Source organism: Musca autumnalis, unplaced genomic scaffold (genome assembly GCF_047663935.1).
Source record: "Musca autumnalis isolate F117 unplaced genomic scaffold, ASM4766393v1 scaffold_2, whole genome shotgun sequence".
Lineage (NCBI taxonomy): Eukaryota > Metazoa > Arthropoda > Insecta > Diptera > Muscidae > Musca > Musca autumnalis.
In genome coordinates, this window is record NW_027411755.1 from 108,832,559 (window position 1) to 108,851,647 (window position 19,089).

The 19,089-nt window shown below is 32.2% G+C and overlaps 1 protein-coding gene across 12 annotated transcripts in view; it reads right to left on the minus strand.

Annotated features, from left to right (window-relative positions):
* LOC141394445 (pseudouridylate synthase RPUSD2-like) overlaps positions 1 to 19,089 on the minus strand; it is a 196,246-nt gene that overhangs the window by 50,906 nt on the left and 126,251 nt on the right. For 7 of the 12 annotated variants that reach the window (XM_073968777.1, XM_073968776.1, XM_073968773.1 and 4 more), the window contains exon 2: positions 4,386 to 5,200. The exons of 1 other annotated variant lie outside the window; for it this stretch is intronic. In XM_073968777.1, coding sequence (XP_073824878.1) covers positions 4,386 to 5,150 — 765 coding nt within the window. In that variant the 5' untranslated portion in view covers positions 5,151 to 5,200. Of the gene's footprint in view, positions 1 to 4,385; positions 5,302 to 19,089 lie in introns of all 12 variants that reach the window. 4 more of the 12 variants (XM_073968781.1, XM_073968775.1, XM_073968780.1 and 1 more) reach the window with 2 other exon arrangements.

Genomic DNA, 19,089 nt, shown 5'->3' on the forward strand with positions numbered 1-19,089 from the left:
ATACACTGCATCCCCCTAAAATCGATGCTGACATTTTGAAGTTTTGAAATCTGGGTTTTTTGAATTTTTCTTATAATTGGAGGGCGCAACCAGAAAATTACCCAAACTATTTATTGGATTGTAGAACTAGTGATTCCACGTCGTTTGATGTACACTCCACGTCAGTAGAATAGAACACCTACATTTTTGTTAATGTTCGCTTATTTATCCCAAAATGAATGAATCTTCGTTTTTAATTTTGTGGGGATTTAAAGTCTATGATGTTCCGTATCATACACAGAAAAAATTATGTTTCTAGCTTTTCGCGAAATGATTTTCTGATCAATTTTCAGATAGTACTATGAAAAATAGACATTTATTTTTGGTCATCAGGATAGGACAGTCACTTTATTTTCGCGAATTTTTGAGATATTAACGCCGAAATTTCTTTCAGTCGATAAAACAAGGCTTTCTAATCATTTTCAGCCAAAGAAAACCTATGAATTATTTCGCGGACACTGAAATAACAGCGTTAAAGTGTTTAAATTGACAGATATTTTAAACATCTCGGAATATCAATAGGAATCGCGCAGTTATGTCATATTTCTTCACAATAAGATAGAATATGAAACAGACAAGCTCGACGGATACAATCGAGTGCTTCGGATGCTGATAAGATGGAACATTTTCAAAATAATTATGAAAACGTCAAAATTTCTCATAAAAACCATGATGTTTTGATCAATAAAACGGGTTTTCCGCGAACAAGTCTGCCGTTTAAAGGTTTGGAAATATGCTCCACATTTAGAGGAAAATAATCTGATATGAAAACAACCGCTATTTTAATACACTGAGGGAAATTTTAGCTCATTTTCAAATTGAACACACCCTTTGGACTTTGAATTTTATATGTGTTCCTATTTCGGTGTCCGCGACCGTTCTCAACAGTGTTATGCTCCAATATAAATGGACCAGGTTATGCTCTCCATACCGGATTTTACGAATTAGTAGTTTTTTTAACTGAACTCGCAAATGTAAAAGACCCGTTTTCGCGGAAAAACACAGTCATGGAAATTGAGGTTTTAGGTTTCGTATGTTGTTTTAAAAAGTACTAAAATTTCTCTCAATGTATGAAAATAACGGCTGTTTTCGTATCAGATTATCTTCCTTCAAATCTGCAGCCTATTTCCAAACCGTTGAACGGCAGACTTGTTCGCGGAAAAACCGTTTTATTGAACAAAACGTCATGGTTTTATGAGAAATGTATACGCTTTTCATAATTATTTTGAAAATGTTCCATCTTATCAGCATCCGAAGCACTCGATTGTATCCGTCGAGCTTGTCTGTGTCATATTCTATCTTATTGTGAAGAAATATGACATAACTACGCGACTACTATTGATATTCTGAGATGTTTCATATATCTGTCAAATTAAACCCTTTAACGCTGTTATTTCGGTGTCCGCGGAATAATTTTTAGGTTTCCTTTGGTGGAAAATGATTAGAAAGCCTTGTTTTATCGACTGAAAGAAATTTCGGCGTTAATATCTCAAAAATTCGCGAAAATAAAGTGACTGTTCTATCCTGATGACCAAAAATAAATGTCTATTTTTCATAGTACTATCTAAAAATTGATCAGAAAATCTTTTCGCGAAAAGCTAGAAACATAATTTTTTCTGTGGTTGATACGGAACATCATAGACTTTAAATCCCCACAAAATTAAAAACGAAGATTCATTCGTTTTGGGATAAATAAGCGAACATTAACAAAAATGTAGGTGTTCTGTTCTACTGACGTGGAGTGTATATCTCATGAATGTGCTTCATACAGCTCCCTAGTAATAGGAGTCCAAAGTCGAAATTTTGGTGCGTAAATTTTCTTTAAAAACCTATTTTTTGGCTTCAAAATTTACAACTGTGACTTTGGTACCTTTGAGCCCCGCATGATTTTAGTTTTTTTTTACGCGCCGGATCTAATGGACCATTCCGCTTTCAAATCCATCCACTAAAACGGCGGTTATAGATACCTTGAAAGTAGGAAATTCTGCAAAATTATATTTTGATGATTCCGAGCATTGAACCGCGATTTTCTTTGGTTATTTTTAGATAAATGGAGCCCTTTATACGCGATGATATTATTTTCCAAAACCGTGTGGCATATATTACCGATCTTCTGGAGTAATATTCGTATTTCATATAAAATAGAATTTGATAGCACATCCGCGGTTCTTGACGAATTTGTTTAAAATTTGTTACAATGACGTATTTTTTATAGGCGGTCACTGAAATAGGATGCGCCTTATAATCTTATGTACATCGCGCAATTTTTACCCACATAAAGGTTTTTTGAACAGTAAGATGCAGCTGACGGCACACTTTGGCCGCTGAATGAAAAGTGGAAAAATCGCTACATATTGATAGAGATGCACTCGCTGTATCTGAAAAGCGCATGCGCCTTAATTGATTTTTATGTTTTTCTTTGTTTGTAATTTCAATATTACTTTCTATTTCATAATCCTATTGTTTATCAAAGTAAGCAAATACACTTTCGGATTTGTCAACAAAGTCCGCCAGTCCTTGCATCGAAATTTAGCGAAGTAGTAGAATAAGTCCCAGAAATGTTTTTTCTATTTTTCGTATTGAACAAAAAATATATTTTTGAAATAATATTCCAACAATAAGTTTTCGTCTTTTGTTGTTGCTGTAATATGGAAGTTATAAATCATATCTTTAAAATTTTGGTCTCATATTTTTCTACGCGTTGTCTAGAATCGTTTTTTTATTTATTTTTTCGAGTTTTATTTAGACTCTAAATTAGAATTAATTAAATTTACTCCAAGATTTTTCAGTATTTCTTGATTTTCCGCGAAAATAGAAATACATTTAGTAAATATTTAGGCATCTACGGATAGATATTAAATGCTGTTAACGCTTTATATATACATTTTCTTATTACAGCAAAAATAGAATTTTTAAATATTTTTTCTTTATAAGGGAATAAAACCCCCTATAACTTTGGAGCATCCAATTTTGTGAACGCGAACAGATTTAAAACCACGACTTTTTTCTTAATCTATGTTCCATAAATTGCGGATGTGCTCGCAAAAAAAAATTTTAACATTTTTTCCAATGGAATTGCAAAAGAAATTTGAAATTTACCATATAATTAAAAATTGAGATAAAAATTGCACCCACGATTAACAGTCTGCACACAGTAGAATCGTGATAATTTGTAATTCATTCATCGTATACCTTTTGGTTACTGCATGTATTTAAGAACTGTAGTAATTTGAACAAATAATGATTTTAATTCTATATACTGTAATGTAGACTTTGCCATGAGCCTAGATTAGGGTGGGGCGATTTGTGTGGAAGGAAAAAAAACCTTAATGAGCCCTTCGCGTTTCTGATTCCTGGGATTGAACTGAGCAAAAAAGTCCTCTGGACCATATATCTACCGTGAAAATCGAGCCTCCCGATTTTAACTTTAAGTTTTTTATTGACGTTTTTTTGGATATTTTGGCATATAACAGCCAAACCATTGAGATTTTCGATCCAACACAAAGACAAAAATTGTAGCCAAGACAGTAGTTGAAAACTCTCTAATACATCGCAAAAGCATTGGAACGATCCTTCAGGCAGTTTTGGCCTTAAGAATGTGCAAACTTTTCGGAAAATGTCGATAAATGACATTGTGCTACAAAATTTGACCAGAAAATTATTCAAGCGTTCTTATGCAAAATTCCATCGTGTTGGGATCCATGGAGAACGAAAATGCCTTTACTTCGTTTGGGTCACTTCTTTTAATTTTTTTATAACAGTAAAAGTAGTGAAAATCTGAGTTTCTTATATTTTCAAATTTAAACGGGCATATCTTATTTTTTCCACAACGGATTTCTTTTGATCCATCTTCCTTTTAAAGGGGTGAATAATATCTTTTGAATAAGCTATTATTGTTTTAAATCGGTTAACAAATGGCTAAGTTATAGTGGTTTATGTCTGAAAACCCCCACAAAAAAACTATAACTAAATTTCTCATAATTTTCATAAATATAATGTTTTTTGTTTTGTTCAATATTTATTTTGAAAATTGTGGGAAATTCAGTTATAGTCCGTCGGCATGTTTAGATTTCTGTAATTTTTAACTGTTAGATTGTGTATGTATGTTTTTGCCCACGTTGCGTCGTGATAAGATGTCAAATGTTATTGAGTTATATAATATTGCTACGTTTATTTATATATGAGAATTATCCTTAATTTAACAAACACACTGTATTTTTGTTGTACTTTATGTGAGTAATTCTTACAAACTGGGTTGCACTCCATTACATTGGCCGTCGTGCATTGTCGTTAACCTAATCGCAGTTTGATTAAGTAAATGTTTGGAAAGAGGTTAACACACTTACCTTTGTAAGAGAGATTGGAAGATTGTTGGTCGCATTCATATTGTTTACATGATGACGCATTGCGACAACATCAACATTAAGGCTCAATGATGTTGGAACCGCAGGATTTGGAGACGCCGTAGATGAAATGCATGCTAATGGGGAGGAAGATGTTTTATTTTGAGTCGAATTCTGTTGTTGTTGTTGGGAAATTAATCGAGTGCATTCAGGAAGGCTTGGTCGGTTGCTTGGCATTCCTGTCATGGTACTGTTAATGGCCGCGGCGGCGGCAGCGGCTGTGGACGATGCCATGTATTGTGGCAGTGTTAAGGGCGTAAACATCGTTGATTGGACTAACATATTTTGATGCTGTGCATGTGTATTTGATAGTTGGGTATTTGGGAGGATGCCTCGTGCATGACCATTCAGAATTGTCGAAGCTAATGCGGATCCAGAACGTTGGACATTCGCTGTGGACGGATTATTTCCATGCAAACCGTCGACGGTGTTGCTACATGCTAGCTTGCCCACGGCATGAGGATTAAATGGTGTGTGTTGATGATAGTTGGCCGTCCCAGCAGTGGCCTGCACTTGAATGGGACTCACAACATTGGTATTCACATTACCTTGATGTGGATTTGTTAGGACGTGGCATGTTAAAGACGCATTGTTAGTAGCCAGATATGGATCCATAGGTGCAGATCCGGGCTGCCCATACGTCATTGGAATCATTTTCTGTATTGGTATACCCCATGGTAAGTACCACGGTCCTCCTTGATATTGCATATTATTTTACTTCAATTCAATAATAGTTATATCCTTGTACTTATATTACACTACGTGTTAAAAGAATATTTTATTCGTGAACGCAAAGTATCGACACATGTGTGAATTTGTGCTACATTCCGATTTAGACATTTAAATGATCCAAGGACAACTGATCATAGAGGACGAAAGTTACAAGATAGCTGTTTTTACAATATACCATTCATTGAAGGAAATGTAAAAATGCCCAACCTACTTGTCCAGTTATACAATAATAACAACAATACAAGTCTGCGTGTTGTTTAAATAATAACTTAATTGATCAATTGGACCTCGTACATTTTTTTGAAATCTTCAAAACGACATAAAAATTAAACGAACATTTTAATTTGTATTAGCAAATCTGTAGATATAATCCAAAGTAATAAATGATGCCTTAATTAAAAGTGTTAGCGAAAAATAAAAACAACGAAACAAAACAAACATGTGTGCTGCCATCTGAAATTATCTTGTGTGTTGTCACATGCCAGTTTCAGACTGACCGAGTCTTAAAATATATTCCAGGCATAATGACGTACAGTGTTCTGAACGTTACTCAAAACGGAAAACTGTCATGTGTTTATAATTTGTTTTACCATTGTACATGTTGCAAAAAAATATATAATTAGTAAATAACTTATGAAGTTCGATTTAAAAAGGGTACTGAAATTGAATGATATAAGTAAAAATTGCGATTTCTTCTCTCTGTTAATATATTTTTTGTTGCTTTTAGGCAATCTTCTCGTTATGTATGTATATACAACACGGCAATAGCAATATACGCATGTATGAAATCTACAAAAACATGTATTATAGACAGCCTCATACTAAATGAAATGAGACAAAAAAATTAACATTGTTTGTCTGTACAATTTCTCATACACATAGTCGACACTATAATAGCGACCTAAAATATAAATTATAATACATACTTTCAAAAGAACCCGTAAACAGTGGGACTACTTGAAAAAAAAAATAATTATAATAAAAGGATTCGTAAATCGTTCCTAAAATACATAAAACGTAAAAGACAAAGGCATATTGTTGGTATCCATTTTTTAGACTTGGTAGAGTTTCGAATTTGAACTGTATTATTTTCTTTCCTCTCGGAAAGAAAAGGTTTCTTAGGACTCCATGAACTCTATCATCTGTCACAATGATATGGTTTGATAAAGAAATTTTATAATAATTAATTACTCCACAATTTTATGCAGGGTTCGCATACACGATGTTAAAAATATTTATATTCATGTTCTCTAAATAGTTGATTTGATTTGTGGTGTTAATATATACATTTCGATGTTTGTTTCGGTATTTAAATATTTATTTTGAAATGAAAATTTTGTTTTTATGTAATATACCCAGCAAAAATTTGGTAAGCACATGTCATTACTTCTTGCATTACCGGGTAATGAGTGCTCATTACACTCCGCATTATCAGGCAGTATATATATATAACAGTTTACACATAACTAGTTACTTCCTTACTTACTACTAACTTACTAAGTAATGAGTATGGTGGCACAGAGCTAGTGTGTCCGACTACAAATTCTAGAGTTGTGTGTTCAACGCTCAGCGTCGGCATGGGTGTTTGTTGTTTACAAAATTGCAAAAACATGTTGATGTACATGGATGAGTTAGACCAACCCTTGTTGTTCGTGCGAGTGGCCTAGTGTGTAGTGTGTTTGAAATCAGAAGATTGTGTGTTCAAAACTAGCATGTATCGAATGAAAAAGAAAAAAAAACAAAAAAAAGTGTAGTGTTGAATTTGAATATAATTTCACCTCAATTTTTTTCTAAAAATACAACTATGCTTTTTAGCTTCTTTTCGAATGCCGGTATGTGGTTAAGTATGTACATAAAAAACATATTTAACAAAGTACTTCCTTCCTATGACATCCCCATGTAAAAAGTGTAAGTAGTTACTACTGCCAAATTTTACTGAATAAAGTCATTACTTAGTAATGACTGTTTTTGCTGGGTACAAAACCAAAAATATAACAAAAAAGACAATAAAATCGGTTTAAATTCGCGGTTTAAATATATTAAATGTTTCATATCTATTGTTAACGTTAGATGTTGGCTGCAGACTGCAAAAAGTACAATTTTTCCAGAGAGGACCAAATCTCAAGATAATCAACGAAAATCGAGGATATAGTCACCTGATATATGGGATAATTTGAGACCTGGTCCATCAATGGTGTTTTCATTCAAGGCGCAGTTCATCCAAGCGTTCTAAATGCTCTAAAATACCAGAAAAGATGCTGTTACTATTTTTAGTTTTGTCAAAATATGGACAAAAATATATCTTATTAAAACTGTTCTCATATGTGAAATAAATAATTGTATTTATATTGAAGCTAAAATTTGCTAATCCACCGAGTTTTCTCCTCTAAATTGAGCATTACATGTTACATAGTTTCTACCACCGACGTAGTCAGTCACCGACGTCCAATACTTTGGCTTATAAACAACATCTAGAAAACAACATTCTTGCGATCTTTTGTTTTTAAAATTTTGATAAGAGCAAATTCAACAATAAAAGATAAAATCAAGATTATTGATTTTATTGCATTTTATATTTATTGCATATTATTTCCAATATTTCGAAATTTTGGGAAGTACTTTCAATGGGTGCACATTAGGGCTATAACCAAAAAAATACCACACCAGTACCGTGTGGGGAATTTTGTCCTGATAACGAAAACGCGTTCTAAGATCGATTCCGTGAAAAAAGTTTCTGCACCGACTGCGTCTACTAAACCCCTTTTGATATTTTTTCTACTTTGAATTTTAAATTTGATTTGTTTGGATAAATATTTATAGAAAATAAATACAATTCTCCCAGGCAAAGCCAAACTTTCGCGAATTTGTTGCAAATTACTCCATATTCTCTTGTCCGATAGGTACAATAAATATAAACATAAAATTCGCGAGTTTATAAAAAAACAACAAAATTGCAATATTGTCAAAAGTTCCTAATATGCTCTGAAATGCCGTGATTTGATAACAAATTGGTCCAGAATGGTTTGATATTGATTTTAAATTAGGTTTTAAAAAACACAAATTTTAATAAAAAGCGTATATGTCATTATAACAAATAAAATTAAAAAATGCAATACTGAACTTCAATGCATTTGGTGCGGAAACTTTTTAGCGATAGAGAAAAAATTACGCCTTATTTCATAATAGGTTTTTATGCTCGACACGGCTATGTGGTGGTATTTTTGATATTTGCAAAAAAGTGCAAAAAGTTATATCCCTAGTGCACATTTCTAGAAAAGTTCCTTTTTCCTCCTTCGACTATGTGACGACAAACAAAATAAAAAAAAACTGGACGGAAACAAATTCTGCTTCGTCAAAATCTCAATAAGTATCAGTCGGCTTTGCGGACAGGAATACACCCTGAGCCTGTGTGAACTGAAACTTTCATCTATGGACAGATCGAACAACGGCTACACAACCAAAATCCCTTAACCCAAACCTATGTATTAGGAGATTTTCAGAATTCTGTAACAATTTTCTGACGTATGAACTTGCCAACAAAATATGGATTTTATCATTGATCACAAGTGTTGCGGAGAAGGTATCTGAGGAAATGGACCGGACCAACATAGTTTATTTTGGAAGTAGATATTATTTTGGGAGTCATTCCTCTTAAAAGATATTGCGCCCACCCTCAGGAAATATGGACTTGCCCACGAAAAATATAATACCGCTCTAAACACAAGAAATGCCTTCAGTAAAAATTTCTAAGGTTCCTCGAACAGACCTTAAACTGCATTAAACAACTATTTTGAAGATTTTGTGAGGGATGTACCCAATGTGGTCCATTTTCGAGCTAAAACAAAGTTTGGACAAAATATTATTTTTCAAGAAAAATCGTACATACCGCTTTAGCTAAAATTCTTGAAATTTGGGGGGGAATACCCGAAGGAGTAGACCGAAAATCACCATCTTCTTACTTTAAATAACGCTCGCAGAAATATTGCGATAAACAAAGTTTGGACCAACGCAGTATCCGAATTCGATGAGGCACATACTGACTAAAGGCTGAGAGTATAAAAAATGTAGGTTGGGACAAATTGTGTTTATGGATTTTTGCTAAAAAATGTGTACATGTATAGATAGGCTTGGGCGCCAGAATTTCATTTTAAAAGAATTCAAGATTGGTTGCCAGAGTTTTCCTAGTTCCTGATCAATTTATGAGAAGATCCACGATAGGAAACCAGAATTTCTATAAGAGAAGTCCGACGATTGTACGCCAAAATTAGTCTGTTGACAGATGTCCGATTGGGCGACAGAATTTGTCATTCACATACCCGCTATTGGGTGCTAGAATTCCATCATGGATAGACTCACTATTGTTCAGCATTATTTCTCATCAAAAAGCCACTATCAGCCTTCAGAAATTCTTTGTGATAAGATCTACGATTGGACACCAAAATATATTTAGGGAAATAACTACAATTGGTTTCTTTATGACAATAAAAACGATTGAATTTCCGAAATTGACCATATTCTGACACGGCAGCGTCCTTTATATAAATAACTCCTAATTTTTACCTGTAAATACAAAAAAGTGGATAACGCCATGATATCCAAACGTTCCTTCTGCTTAAATCAATTCCCTACTAATCCCACTTTCCTTCTATAAATTACTCAATAAAATTGGAGTAGAAACTTGAAGCCGTCAATTTTGTGAAGTAGGAAACAAAGAAAAGGTCCTCAACATTCCATGTAAACAAAAAAATTAAATGTTAAGATATTTCTAAGCTTTCCAGATTGTATACTTTTTTTTTTGGTCTTACCGAAGTGACATCACTGAATTATATAACATTCACTGTAGTTGTGAGTTATTTGATAAATGATACACCCAAAAATATATGCGATTATTAATATATCCATTATTTTGAACATATATTAACTCTGATATATTGTCAAAAAAGTTCTGAAAACAAGGGGAAATTGGGCAAGAAGTCTTACCTCATTTTAATTAAAACATAGTAATGAAAATTATTTCATCAGTAATAAAAGCCTAAAATAAGGTTTACATCATTGCTAAATAAGAAATTTTCGCTAACATGAGCTTTCAACATTTTGGTCAGATGACCCCCCCCCCCCCCCCGAAATGAAATCCTGGCTACGTCCCTGGTTTCTACCCACATTTTGGGTAAATTTCCGGGTATTTACCCATTTTTACCCAATTTACCCATTTTAATGGGTATTTACCATTTCCATTTCTCCACATTCTCTCTACATTAATTCTCTCTATGTTTTCTTATTTACCAAAACTTTACGTATCCAAAAACGATCCTTGAAGTTTTTGATAATAAGTTTTTGGTGCGAATTATTACTTAACACGAATGCGTAAAAAGTTAAAGAAAACATCTTAGGGTTACTCAACAAAAATTTGGTAAGAACCAATCATTACCTCGTGCATTACAAAGTAATTACTCTCCAACATATATGGTAACATGGGCAGCTAAGCAAGCGCCGATTTTTTCGCATACTACAAATGCTAGAAAAAATCCGTTAACGGCAAAATTGTGAGTTTAACGAAGATCTATCATCTCCCAAAAGTTGGCAGTTGTGTCATAGGTATGATAGCGGACACACGCGGTTTTATGTTTTCAGAATATTGGGATAAATAATTATGGTAGGTATGTTTTCCCAGCAAAAAACCTCTACTAACAAGGGCATGTCGCACTGATTTACTAGATATTCTATGACCAATATAACCACTAGAATAACTAGTCATTCTATGGCCACTGGAAGTTGAAAAATATGCTATAAGTTAAAAAATTATATTTTTTTATTTTTAGAACAGTTGAGATGGAATTTGATTTCAATTTCAACACACTTAATATTTTTTATTTTATTTTTTATTTCGCCATCTGCTGGATTTAAACGCATGTTCTGCTTTGTAGCCTAGCACATTACACACTCGGCCACGAATATTAAGGGTTGTTTAAACGTGTACATGTGCTTACATGTGTACCAGCAACTGTTCTTTTTAACAAAAAGTGGTAAGTAAAAGAGCGTGGAATGCACGACCCTCGGATTTGCAGTCGGGCACACAAGCTCTGCGCCACCGTACTCATAACTTAGTAAGGAGTAATGGAAATGGAATTTATTCGTATTTCAAATAAAATAATTTGAATTACAAAAGCAATAATTCGAATAACAAATGGAATAATTCGAATTACGGATGGGGTTTTCTAATTACAAATGAAAACTTACGAATTAAACATAGAATTCTCTAATTACTGTTAAAATAATTCGAACATCATCTGAAAAAAACGTTTTTTTTAAAAACTAACTAACATTTTGAACAAAAACTTCTATTTTGCCTACTGTGTGCCTTATTGTGATGTTTTTTTGTATGTAGCAACTGATCTATCTGTACGTAGACGTACAACAATTTAAAAATTTCAAAAATTTCTCCGTATTTACGAAAAAATGAAAAATACAAGTATACGTGTATTAAAATGTTCTGTTATTTTTTGGCATGTTGATTTATATACATACATCTGTCTATGAGAACAAATGTTCATAAAAAATGTATGTAGATAAATATTTAGGTATATACATTGGGGTTATGACTTTTTTGCAACCTCGTACGTCTGTATCATATTTTGTTGAGTTTTTACATAAGACTGGATAAAATCTTAATTATAAAGTGATTCAATGAAAAAATCTACTGCAGGAAATGATTTTAAAATTGTTATGTATCAGCTCTATTATAATTTTTTGCAATCAATGTAACCAGATATATAGCTGAAAACAAGCTTTAGACTAACTTAATTATCATAATATTACATATATGTATATCATTTATAACATTTTTTCATACATCATTTTTGAGAAAAAAAATATCTAAAAAAGTCATAACCCTAATGTATACACATACATATGTACGTAAATTAGACTGGTTTTAACTCAAAGGGAAAAATTGATGTCAGGATTTTTATACGGTGTCCTCCTAAAATGTTAAGTTTTGTTAAAAATTACGATTGCCAAAGTTTGAGCTCAATCGGATTATGTTAACACGTGCCACTGGCGCCTCAAAGTTTCCATGCGCCCTTTATATAGCTAATATTAAAATCTTCATACCACATTTATTTTCCAATCGATGAAAACAGTTTACCAGTTCTTCGTAGTGGCAAAACAACGGTTGAGATTTTAATATTAGCTATATAAAGGGCCCCTGGAAACTTTGAGGCCCCAGTGGCACGTGTTAACATATTCCGATTGAGCTGAAACTTTGGCAATCTTAATTTTTAACAAAACTAAACATTTTAGGAGGGTGCCGCATAAAAACATCCGACATCGATTTTTTAAAACCACTCTAACGTACATATTATGCATGTTGCCTCTATTTTCAAATATCGCATAAGTTAAATGACATTCAATATGTGGTAAAAGATATATCCTCACTGAGCACTCAATTATTCTGCCTGAAATTGTGACAGCATCATAAACACGACTGTCATTATCTAATAGAGATCAATGGCAGCAACGCCATATAAGTATTGTATCTAATTTAACCATATACTTTGGTATGTCTGCTTTTTAAGAACATTATTATTTGCCAAAACCAAAACAACTAAATTGATTCCCTTACAAATTGCTGTGTAAAATGTATTTTCGAAAAAGAAGTTAGTTATTTTTTGTCTGTATGCGCTGCCATGACATCGCTGGATCTTTTGCATTGGTTCAAATGAAGTCGTGAATGATCTGAACTTTTCTTCAGCATTACAACCAATTCCATGAAAGCTATGTACAATCGTTTCGAAAAGCCACTTATATAAAACAATCAAAGCTGGCTCAAAATACTAGACTCAGAGAAAATTAATCCACGCTGCAAACATTTTTAAGTGAAATACTGTTATATTAAAGATACATAGATATGAATGCAGATATGTTCACTAAGCCATTGGGCAACATAAAATTTAAACTCCTCAAAGAACTTGCCGGTTTAATTAATTAAAATTTATGTGGTGTTATTGAGAAGGGGTATTGAATTTGTATTAACAATAACACTTTGTTATTTTCATTTTTACTTTTAATATTATAATCATAATTGCAAAGCTAACTAACTAGGTGATGGATTTATGGTAAATCGAAGGCTTGGTCTTCAGTTTCACTCCGGTTAATGAGAAAATTGCCACAATCCGTATAAAAGTAAAGTTCTTTAACATCAGTCTCATCTGAGCCCATTACTGACTGAAGAGAAAGACGAACAGACCGAACGGAACTGCCTATTATATAAGTGGATGAGAACTCTAATGCAGTTATTCCATTATTAATTTTTTGAGGTAAACTCTTCCACTGATCCGAAAAGTTCAGTTCAAACAATTGATCTTCAATTGTGGTGTATTTAAAACCACACAGGTTAGTCACTTTTCACATTATCGGCCAGAGCAAATAGTTTTAAAAAGTGAAAAAATGTATGATCCAAATACATACATACATACATACGGCGCGTTATTTTGATTGCTTTGCAAATATCAATATAATCAGAGGGAACATCAATATTTTCATTATGCAAAGAACTAAGGATGTATTACATATGAACACTAGGGTTATGACTTTTCGACATGTTATCTCAAAAATGATTTCCTGTAGCACGGATAAATGAGCTTTTGACATTTGATCGCTAAAATAACGTTTATACCATTGAAATATAAAAAAGTGCACGAAAAATCGATTTAATTTTTTTTTAAATGTATGAAGTGAGAAAAATCTCAATAATGACATATTTTCTGTTGCACGAATGAATAAATTTAAGCCTATTAATAACTAAAATAACGTTTATTCTGTTGAAAAAGGTCATGCCCAAAAAAACTTTAAAAATGTTGATTTTTTTGTTAAAAAATTATATCTATGAAAAAAGCAACATTTTTATGATTCTCAGAATTAAAGAAAATTAGTGAGAAACAAATGTTATGTTAGTTTGGTTATGTCTCTAAAGTTTATTCTCAATTATATATCTGCTTACAGTGACTTCAAAAAATTTTCCATAATTCTGTTAAATTCAAATTTTAAAATAATTTTGTGTGTGCGGGGTTTCCACCGAATCACATTATAATTAACATTTTATGTAATCTTATGAAGAAACTCATCACACAATGAAACCGGAATATGAGGTTGTAAAAAAGTCACAACTCTAATGAGCACATCCTATTACATTGATCACATATTTCATGTTGTTAATAATGTTAAACAAGATAAAGACAAAACACAATAATCAGTGCGCTTATAGAGGAAAAAAGCTGTCAAATGTAAATTTTCCTTGCAAAATAGAAATGATCAGATTTTTATGCGAGGGTCTATTGGCTCCGCCAAATATCTTCTGGCTGTAAGCTGCTTCTGCCATGGATGACGTTTAACAATATGTATGAACCAAATTAGCTGTAATATTCTTTCAAAATCTAAATTTTGCTGTTGACTTACGACCTTTGCTTTTAATTACTCTCGATATGGTTTAAATTGTAAAATACCTAAAATCGATCGGTTGGCCGGGATGTGTCATTTCAATACCACATATCCCATTCAAATTCGAAAATTCCAACTTTTCAAATTTATGTCTAAAATTATATAGACTTCTAATTTAATATTTAATTTAGACAGTGATCTGCTTCAATATTCCACAATTTAGACTAGGTAAGTAGCAGTAGTCCATAAAAATATGTAGATGTGTATAGGCATTTTCAAATACAAACTAATTAGAAAAAACACATAAACGCATTCGTAATAATGGATCTACTAAAAAAAAACAATAATTTGTTATATTTTCTGACAAGTAAAACAAATTTAAGATTGTTCATTAAAGAACATTTTTCTCTATGCGGGACATGTATATTAGGTGGGGTGCTCTTAATAAATAGCGTACTACTTATTTATGAGAATATGTATGAATAACATAACTAAACATTTTCGGGCCAATCTTATCGTAATGGTAACTAACCAGCGATACAAATATGTATGTATATACAGCGACCCGCTGAGACCGCCAAACACTGGTGTCTGTATTTCCATAAGAAAGTCATTGATTCATTCAACTCTTCACATTAGAATTCTGAAGCAAAAACGTTATTCAATTGTTGTTATTAGAGTTAAGATTGTGCTAATTTTTATATTTATTTAGGCAAGAAAACTTTTAAAAAATATTTGCCTTTGTTATAGGTTTTAGCTCAGGGACAAAGATATATAGTATATATGTACATATGTATGTATGCACATATAGGCAACCATAACAATATAAGAAAAATCGCAGTTTCCATACAAAATATTCATTGTGTCATTCATTGTACGTTAGCGAACATTTTCATAGACAGAAAGAAACAATCGTTCTTCTGTTTAAAGAGCAAAACAAAAAACCGCACAGTAACAGTTGCGTCTTGACATCATAATGACCGATCAGACTGCCAAAAAAATTGTTTTGTGTATTCCGAAAAAATTTTGTCGTTAATGTCTAGAATTCATCATTGGATGAATGAAAAATGTTATATATTGCTACCTATAACCACATAGCATATATGTACGTGAAATAATAGATTTCGAGAGAGTTGCTTAGTTTTGCTTTAATCTACCCAAATTAAGATGTGTATATACATAGTGTATGTATGTACACTAGGGTTATGATTTTTTACAACCTCATATCCCCGTACCTTTTACCTAAGATTAGAAAAAATCTTAATATAAGGTGATTCGATAAAAAAAAACCTTCCGCACAAAATGATTTTAAATGTTTTATTTATCAGCACAATTTTTTAAATTCACTATGAGCAGATATATAACTGAAAAGCTTTAGAGCCACACGACATAACCAAAATGACATAACCTTTTGTTACTCTCTAATTTTACATTACCTATATCGCTCATTTACTCAAAGAGCGACATAACTCAAAAAATGAGTTTCTGAGTTAGCGGTTTCTATTTTTTTTTGGACGACTTCTCCTTTATCTTGTGTCATTTTTTCATGCTGAAATCTCTACAACTCGACTAGTTTCAGCTCATTTACTACAAGTTTCGCATGATTCAACACAAAAGTTTTTTGAGTTTCTTGCACAGATATTTAACACTGATATCTGGCTAGCTGTTTGCATATGGTCCAAGTAGTTATTTAAGTTTATGTGTAATAATCTTTTTAAGTTGGGAAGTCAAATTTCAATTGCCAAATTAAAACGCGTTTTTCTCGAAACTGGACTTTTTGAGATGTGTCACTCTTTGAGTAAATCAGCAATATGTATATATATTATTTTATATAATATGTAATTTAATTTCATATATAATATTATTTGCAAGTGTTTTTAAATACTTAAATGTAATAAACGTTAGTTTTGTCATAATTAGACAAAAGTTCATTCATTTCTGCTGCAGGAAATCATTTCTGAGAAAAAACAAAAAGTCATAACCCTAATGTACACAATCCTTTACTTTTTAAAATGGCAAAAAAGTGACAAAAATAATAATAGTTGTGAAATGTTCCCTCGTAGGGGAACGCTTTTTAAGTAAAAAGTAGTAAAACTTTATTTTTTCACGTAAAGTAACAGAGCTAATATTTTGGGAAAATATTATCGATCTTGTGGGAATTTGTTACGGCCACATAATAAAGAACGTTTTTTTATTATTAGGTTTGTTTCGTTTCAAATTTTGAAATATTTATGTGAAATAAAATTTTCTAATAAAGTACTCGTTAAGCACTTTCAAATAATGCCAAAACTTTATTTACTTTCCCCTTTAGTTATATGAAAGGTGGTGGTACTACACTTTTATAAAATATTTATATATCGGTCGGGCCATCTAATCTAATTAAGAATATTATTAGTAAACGTTACTTTAATGCAATTTTCACATAAAATCTGTATGTATTTTGTTATGAAATTTTGAAGTCGATTGTGATCGTTTTTTTATGTTCAGTGTCTAAATTCGATAATTAGGTCATTAACAATGTTTTACAAAATTTACCCATAAATTGTCAAACCGTTAATGACGCTCTGAACGGTAAATTATGATTGTCGTTTCATAATCGGCCATTATTTATCTTTAGATACGTTTTTAACCAACAGTTACCCAAGCTTTACGAGAGAATTGTACGAAAAAAAGCATTTTTATGAGAAATTTCTACCTTGAAAACTGTGGTCTGCAGATGGAATACAATAATTTCTCATCTATAAAAAATAATGATCAAATGTAACAAGTAAGGATATGTAAAAGCTTAAAATTTAGAAAGCCCCCAATTCTTATAACTATGCGTCTTTTTGTGCATTGGCAGTGAATTTAGCAAACACATCACAGCACACATTTTTACAACTCCAACTTTCGTTGCAGCCTAGGGGTGTTCTTATGGTCGTGTGATGTCAACACACTGTTTATTTTATTTCTTCTTTATTTATTTCATTTTTGTTTACGAGGGCTACTATGTATATTTCTTGATATGTTTTTTGTTGACCAATGTTGATGTTATTTTAGAAGTTGTTATTGGGCTTATTTGGTCAGATTTTTTTTTTTTTTTTTTTAATGATAATAAAACGAATTTATTTCATCTTCTGCTCAACGTTTCGTTGGCTTGTTTCCAACTTTTTCAAGAGCTTTTCTTTATTTAATTCTAGTAACAAATGAGAGTTGTATTTAATTAGATTTTTGTTTTGTGACATATTTAACTTAACTTTAACTTACTTTATCTGTTTTGCATTTTTATTTATTTCTTATTATTTTAAAAAACGGGACTCCACAACATTTAATCAAAATAATAAATAAATAAATAATCAAAATATAAATCACAGTTAAACTTAAGCTAAATCACAGAACCGTTTCTAATTTTTTAATAATGTTTTAACGTGTTGTGGAATTTCAGTTAGCTGTATGTTTCCTTAGTGTATATTGTAATGCCAATGCGATCATATACCACCAGTCCCACCTCGGGAATAATTTTCCAATGTAGGTCATGGGTTTAAGATTATCCAATATCAATATGAGCTGCCATCTAGTGCCAGACTTTCACTGGTGGGTGGTTGCTACTGATATATTAGGGTATAACTCTGTTATACGTCTTACGTGGGCTATACGTGTCTTCCAGAAAGAACGCTATAAGATCTATATTTAAAATGTTTACCAATTTCAGACAAAAATGTTGGCATATTTAACACGCTAAGTCGGTTGGTTTTTATGTTGTTTTGGAGATTGTTTTGTTTCGTCATGCCTATTTTTGCATCATAAGATTATCGGTACTTTTGTTCATGACATTTAGTATTAACAGCATAAAACAATTCATGCTGTATACCCCCACCAGAGGGGAAAGAGTGGAGAATGCTACGCTCATGGTTTCATAAAACCATCTGCGCAGCACCACAAAGCTGTAACCAGCGTACTAATGTAATATCTGCACTGGAAATATTTTTGGTCACTTTCTCCATATCCACTGTGCAGAGTTAAGGAAATGCAAAATACTACGAAAAAAACAAAAGGTCAAAACAGAAACTTTACTTAATCCTGTCAAAGTTCACAATTTTAGCGATCTTTTAGGTTTTCACAATTTTGCCACAAGCCATATAAAAATAGAACTAAAGAAGATGTTGTAGCAGTGAAAATTCACTACAAGATTGTCCTTTATAATATTTTCGTAGGCTTTACCATGTTTGAGATATAGAAGTTCAAATTGGGACAATTCACTGACTGCATCGTCTCCTTATAAAACAATGTCATGACTGCAATTTCCAGCATACGTAAAAATACTGTATGAAGCATTTCCAATGAAATCGTTTCGTATTTTCCATTGGAACAATACAAAATGAAACATAACCCACGATGACCGAACTCGCTGTTTTGTTTCGTTTTGTTTACATTCGTGAGTGCGAACAAAACGAATAGCGAAAAGTTCTCAATTCCACAACAACAGATAGAAAACGAAAAA